Source organism: Gopherus flavomarginatus, chromosome 1, assembly GCF_025201925.1.
Source record: "Gopherus flavomarginatus isolate rGopFla2 chromosome 1, rGopFla2.mat.asm, whole genome shotgun sequence".
Classification (NCBI taxonomy): domain Eukaryota; kingdom Metazoa; phylum Chordata; order Testudines; family Testudinidae; genus Gopherus; species Gopherus flavomarginatus.
The window spans coordinates 52,029,079-52,036,578 of record NC_066617.1 but is presented as its reverse complement, the minus strand read 5'-3'; the positions used below and the strand labels follow the sequence as shown (position 1 = coordinate 52,036,578).

At 33.1% G+C, this 7,500-nt stretch overlaps 1 protein-coding gene across 14 annotated transcripts in view; it reads left to right on the top strand.

Annotated features, from left to right (window-relative positions):
- The window catches only part of FOXP2 (forkhead box P2), a 674,789-nt gene that overhangs the window by 409,713 nt on the left and 257,576 nt on the right, over positions 1-7,500 (top strand). For all 14 annotated transcript variants that reach the window (XM_050936167.1, XM_050936176.1, XM_050936175.1 and 11 more), the window contains one exon: positions 5,185-5,362. In XM_050936167.1, the coding sequence (XP_050792124.1) occupies positions 5,195-5,362 (168 nt within the window). In that variant the 5' untranslated portion in view covers positions 5,185-5,194. The remainder of the gene's footprint in view (positions 1-5,184; positions 5,363-7,500) is intronic.

Sequence of the window (7,500 nt, the reverse complement as noted above, 5' to 3'; positions counted from 1 at the left end):
GCACATTAAACATTTTAAAGGTGCATTGTGTAAAACAATTTAAGTACTAATTGACCTAATTATTACAGTTAATAGTATTCATTTACTCTACCTTTTTAAAAAAAAATACTCACTGAAGTAATTTATACTTACACTTAAATAATATCTTGAAAGACAATATGTTTTAGTTAAAACAACAACGAAATCTTTAAAAATATTCAATGTGCTTTTACAGTTTTTGTTCTTACACATTCAGCTATGTCCTTCATATTTGGCATTTTGATTTATTAGGCAATCTTAAGTATTAAAGACTTTTTGCATACTAGCACTAGCCTTCAAATGCATTGTGCCTGGTGTCAATGATGAATTAATTCCAGTAGAGCACAAAGTTGCCATTATTTAAACGCAACTTTTCACCCTAACTTTTACATCATAATCAAGTTTAAAAAGCAGAATTTCTAGCGAAGCTATTATGAAGTATGTATTCAAGGTTACCTTAAAGAATTTCACAGTGTTATATGTTCATAATATTGTATGTTTGTGTGTGTGCGTGCGTGCATGTATGTGCGTATATATAAACTCTGTTTGATGCTATGCTATGTTGTCACTAGCATTACTTTTAAAAGAAAGGTTGCTCTGATTGCTTTATATATGTTGCATATACCTTGGTTCAAAACATTTGGTTTTAAAGCTTGTTTTCTGAGTTAAATAAAAGTTAAAAAATTTGTCACAGTTTCACCCTATTTCAGCCTTGGGGAGGAGAAAGTCTTTCTGATTTCTAAAACTGGATGAGTTGTGATGGCCATAATTCATTTCCATGTTTAAAGTGTCTGCATGTATTGTTACGCAATACAGTCATATACTTAATTTTCCTCTGTCTAATTCTGTGAAGATGGTGTCCTTTGGAGGGAAAAGAAAAATTAAACAACTTGTACGTTATAGTCTATTTTAAACTAACACCTTACATCAGGTGTGAATGAGTAAGAGTTTGATATTTTCTCAGCCAAAACACCCTGACAACCTCAGGGTCCAGGCCAAAAATACCAAGAATGTCCCCCATATAAAAGAGTGGCACCTCTAATTAAAGGCATAACTTCTCTCAGAAAGAAGGACCCCTGGTGGTGGTTCAGGAATCTCACGTACTGTACGTATTCTTGTTCAGAAGTTGAGAACCACACTTGAACATCACAGTCAACGCAGACCTGCAAAAATGTAAAAAACACTGCTGAAGTCACACAAGGAAATGAATATTTCACACTCTACAGTTTTACACCAACAAAAACTATACCTCTTAGGGAAAAATAAAACAAACAAGGCTAGCATTCAGTATTACCCTATCATAAAGTAAGGAGGCCTAATTGAGCTATGTCTTTATATCCTGCTATTTGTACAAATAAAAGACCACATCCTGATGCAAAATAAACACAAAAGCACTGTTGTGACTATAAAAGGGAGTCATATACTAATTTATATAATAAGTGGTTGTGCACGCTTTATTCAAGATTATGGCTGCAAGAAATGGCATGAATTGCTGGGTGTGTTTAATGCTGGATTATAGCAATTTGAAACATGTCAAACACATGGCTAATGCCTCATGCTTCACTCATTCTTGCGTAAACCTGCATAGCCACCATCCATTATACCCTTGGTAACAACACAATTCTGCAAGTAAATATTGTTACACTAAGTAACCTTTCAATTCAAGTTGTTTAGGAAGAGAAAATGCAATCTTGTGCAGTCAGTTCCAGTGTCAGTTTAATGTTTCAAAAGGGAAGTGGTGTAGAGAATAAGTATCTGTACAGTGACTTGCTGGTTTAAAAAAAACACAAAAAACTTAGAGTTTACTGCAGGGGCGAAAAGTAAAACTGTATCTTCTAACTTCATAGGATGTGTGGAGTTTTTTGATGTAGGTTATTCCCTATGTATAATAGCAGAATTAAGAATTCAACATGCAGTACAACCCAATGCTAAAATGATAATCTATACACTCTCTTCCAGTGAGCAGCAAAGACTTCCCCCCCAACGCCACTTTTGTTTAAAATATCTAAAGGCAGAGCTTTCTGTCTTACCTTTAACAACAAGAGTTTTGGAATCACAGCAAAAGTGTGTGCATGTGTGTATGTACGTGCATGCTCATGAATGAGAGAGAGAGAGAGAGAGAGAAAATGTGTGAGAGAGATTAACGTGTGAGTATATAGATATGCATGCATGTGTAAATATTTTCCTCCGGTCCTCTTTAGAAGTATTCAACTTTAAGTTTTAATTTCTGATAATCAGTGCTTGAAAGATGTCAACACTTGTTTCTTTTGTATTTATTTATGATTGTTTTGCTAATGTAAAAGTAAGAAAAACAAGTGCCTTGTTCTGCCTGCTATGAAGTTTGAGCTCAAAATTATCTCCACACCAATATTCTGAATTCTTGATAAATATTTTCGGCACTCTAATTGAAGGGGATGAGGATGTGATGATATGCAAAGAAATACAATAAAATCAATATAAGGGTGTGTGAGGGGGAGAATTCTATACTCTCCTCTTTTAACTATCCCTTTTTTAGCTGGCAGTAGTAAGAAGTGGAGGCATGGGTTATCCACCAAATCTAGCCCAGTTTTGGCACTACATCTTTTAACAGTATTCTTTAGCTACCTGAAAGGAATTTTATTCTGAACATTACATTCTAGGGATTTTTTTTCTTTTACCTAAAGAAACATCAAATCTTTCTTCTACTTCATCTCCAAATAAATTACGCATTGTAATATTCATAATCTATAGTTGCCCTTCTCTCTGCATGTCCATGTTGGGCCAGAGCCTGTTGTTTTCTACAGCAAGGAGTATCATTCCTGGGCATGTTTTGTTAAACCAGGTTCTGCTGGCTCACAGACACTTTGTAACTTAAAATGCAGAGCCTGAAATACACTCCAGGGCTTTGCAAGCATACAAAATCCACAAGGCATAAAAACCTTTGTTAATATGAACTGGAAGATGTTTAACCCCTCTCTTCTAACTCTAATGAAAGAGCCAGATATGTGTAAACATAGAATTGTTGACTTTTTTTAATTTTCAAACTATTTGCTAATGTTTGATTGCTTGATTAAATTATATTCACAGCCCTTTTTTCCTTTTAATCCACATGGTTGAATATAGTGTAATATTAGAAATTTTAAGAGTTTGAACCTGTCTGTTGGGTCAATCTTTGTCTGGCTGAAGGGGGATTAACATTTGAAATTCTTGACTCTCAAACTCCATTTAAAAATACAGTTCATAAGATGTTTTAAGTGGATTTCACTCTGATATACATGCCAAATGTGTTTATTGAAAGTAAATATTATAAAAAATTATGCCTGCTTCCACAGTTGTGGAAGACCCGCATTAGAATTTTCATATAACTACTAAAGGCAATCAGACTCTTTTCTCTGAATATTTTAAACATTGTACATGTAAAATTTATGCCTAATTTGAATACTTATTAGCTGCCTAATCTCAGAAAAGAGTATTAGGTTTGTTTTCTTCTTGTAAAATTTATCACTGTGTGTATCACATTTTCCATGTCTATTATTTTTCTTAGTTTATGTTCAATAGAGTGTTTAACCAAGATTGTTTGTATATAAACACATCTGGTTCTGCAGTTGTTTACTATAGTTATTACAGCTGCTCTCTTTTATGTTAACTATGTTCATGTTTGTTTAATTTGTATCCTGTTTGTTCTTGACCAGAACATCCTTTAATAACTTACATTTTACTATCTCAGCTTTCTTCACACAAAATGCACATTCACTTTTTATTTATCTTGGAAGTCCTCCTTTGTGTTAATTTATACATGGGTTGATTAAAATCCTGTGAAAGTAGTTTGTTGTATTGACCTGTTATATGTTTTGTCATGATATGGAAAGATTTTGTACATAGTTGGAAGGAAGTGAGAAAGTTCAACAATAAGTTAAATTACAGGCTTTTTTTTCTTTAACTGAGTTCACTTAAACATATTATTTATCTACATATTGGTATCTTTATATACACACTTCAGTGAGATTATTTTTGGGATTCTTTCAGGACACTGTGTAATAATACGTGAGAGTGAGGTACATTTGATACCAGTTGTACAGTATAGGACTTAGGTAGCTTTGAGAACAGAAATTGACCTTTCCATATTATACATGCAAAATGCACCCTGAAATTCTGGTTTGTGAGGGCACGTTGGTTCTTTATTTACTGCAAGGATTTCAACTGATCTTGGCAGGACATCTCATTGCTATCCTGAAAGTACAGTATATTTATGCAGTGAAAATGATAAAACATTTATTACTGTAGAGAAGGTAATATGCATAATTTATGCTGTTTTTAGCACAATCATTAGTGATATTCTTGATAGATTTTATTTCCAGCTTTCATATCTAATACATGCCTGGAAAATTAATTTTATATCTTTCATTTATTTGCCTATGTTAAAATTGAGTTTTAAGTCATCTTCAAGTGAACAGTTTGATTGCTGCTCATGCATAAGCTTAATTACTTCCCAGGAAGGACAGTATTAAATGTTTTAAATGTCAAAAAAATAAATGAATATCAGCCGTTTGATTAAAAAAATAGGCAATATCTGACGTGTTTGCAGCAGGAGCTTTTTCTTAAAATGCCTCCGAGGCAAAATTTTATTTAGTCACAAAAAAGGAGAAGCCCATTATACTATTTATCATTGGTTGATACCATATGATTTGTAACACCCTTACAAAATTTTAATTTTGTATGATTAGCTGTGCATCATTAAACAACAGCCTTGCGTAAGATATGCTGTAAAATTCTGACAGAATCAAGATAGTGAATATTTTAAATAAGGCTGTATGGTCATCCATGGTTGTCAAAGCAAGATAATAGGAAATATAGAGCGGAGTGTGAAATCCTGCCTTCATTTAAACTGGTTTTATAGGTAGACTTTAAAATGTAGACGTTCATAAATGCTATTGACCATGCTGCATGCATGGTATGTTATTTGACTGTTAAATGTAACCACACAAAGATTGCTTATAGAAATCATAATTTCAGTGATTAGCTTCTGTATGAAATCAGAATTTGTATTGCATTTCTTGGTAAATGACTATGCACTTTTTTTCCTCTTCTAAGGATGCTGTCTGTGTAATTGGCAGAGAGGGACATCTTGATAATGGAAGTGTGAAGGTGTAACGTGTGTGTTAATTGATACTTCTTAATCACTTTTAGGTATTAAGTCATGATGCAGGAATCTGCAACAGAGACAATAAGCAACAGTTCAATGAATCAAAATGGAATGAGCGCTCTAAGCAGCCAATTAGATGCTGGCAGCAGAGATGGAAGATCAAGTGGTGACACGAGCACTGAAGTAAGCACAGTAGAACTGCTGCATCTGCAACAACAGCAGGTAAGTTTTGTTTTGCTTAGTGTTTGTTCTTAAACAAATAAAGATGTTTCTTTACTTACATCCTTATATAGATTTTGTATGTGTAGTGAATGTAAAGTATTGTGTAAGCCAAAGAGTACAGTGCATTATTTGTTGTTGTTTCTGTGCATGGTAATGCTGAAATACCAAGATATTGTTTTCATATTAGTAATATCTTACTAGCACTGTAATACAATACATGTGCTCTTTTACTAATTAGGTTTGCATAACAAATTTATAAAAGTTGCTATGAAGCTTTTCAGTAAATGTTTTTAGAACCTCTAGTTTACTGTGTGATACTGTGATGTAAAATGTAATACTTACTGTTCCACCAGAGGGCCACATTACTTGATACTTTGCTTGCTTATACAATGAATTGTTCCAAAGTCTGAGCTAAGGTGAAGAGCTCAGAGTGACTTCTCACAACACAGATGATCTGCTGTGATAGTTATAAATACAAAATACTGATGAGTTAACATCTCCTGAAAGATAAGGTCTACAGTTTATTTTATGTATGTGTTGATATTGTTGAAAAGCCTAACATATATTTATAGAAGGAGGCAAAAACTTTTATATAGATAGTTCCATTTTGACATTTTGAAGTTTTAGTTCTTGTATATGCCATCTAACTGCAGTTTATACTTCTAAAACTAGAAAAACAAGCTGCTGACCAACTAAAAAGAGAGTTTCTATTAAAAGTCAATTAATTAACAAGTACAGTTGTTTAATTTTGCATCACTGTAAGGTTTATTTTCCTTCTAACCATATGCAAACTTAATCTCTTCTTCTTTGCCTCCAGTGTGTAAGCCAAAATCAATTTAATTGGTAAGCATCTGGGAACTGATTTTCCAAAATGCTGAGCACCTCTTTTAAGCTGTTGGATGCCTTCAACACCCACTCATCTCTGTAAATTAGGCCCCCAATCTCAGCACCTTTCAGGATTTCACCTTAATTTGTAAATACTGATTATTTTTTTTATTAACAACACCTGGATTTGATTACTGAAGGGAAAGTAGTGTCACTTAACGTGAAACAGTATAAAAAAGCAGATTTGGTAGAGAAACATATATAATAGTATATCTAAATTACTCAAATTTGGGCCTCTGAGATAACCCAGGGCATAGTGACTTTTAAAAGTTAGTTGTTCTTAATGCTAAAATTAAACAGTTTCACTAGGTACTTTGACCATTAAATATTTGCAGTAATGACAGAAAGTGAGGAAAAATTAAATAAAATAGTTATGGTTGAAATCTGAGAAGTTAAGACTCTTACATCTGTTCGTTCTTTCAATTGCAAGTGTATTTTATTTTAACAGCTGAGCACTTACTGTATTACAGTGTGAGGAAATGTATTTTTCAGTGCCCTCTAAGTACTTAGTTGTCTTAAAACTATATCTTTTTCACATTTTATATTTTCATATGAAAATCAGGTCATCGCCTTTATTTAAGAATTTGAAGTTGTTAGTGTTTAAATATTTATTAACCTTCTAAGAAATAGGTCATTTAATATGTAAAAATGATTTAAAAACCAAATTTAACTGTAGTACTTTACACCACAAAACATATCAATAGAATAATATGCCACTTACATGTTCCTCAAAGCAGCAGCCCTAGATGTTTGCAGCTCATTTGTCCATATAGTCACAGATTCCAGTACATTGCATTTGCAAAGACCACAGAGAATAACAATTGAAGATGAAAATATCCAGTAGAGTATTAATAACAGACAGGTTCTGAGGGGACAGGCTTAGAAGTGACAATCTTTTCTTCAAAACTGTGATTATATCTTAAATAAGCAGACAGGCAAAGTAAAACTATGGGTACACTTAATAGGACTCAGGAGGCATTTTATGATAGGGTCTGCACCATAGGATTTAAATACCACCTGAGTTTGGTGTATAAATCCTTCTACAGAACATGTTGATGTAAAACGTAAACATGGAATGTGATCTCCTTTAGGTGATTTGCATATCTTTGTACTACATTTCTTTGTATTTCCCCCCTTAAATGTTATTTAAAAGAAAAATGCAAGCTGTGTTTATTGTTACCATTGTAGTAACTTTCTAGATCAATACTTTTCTTATGTGAATTACTTACTAGACTTTCCTGTGTTACCTAAAT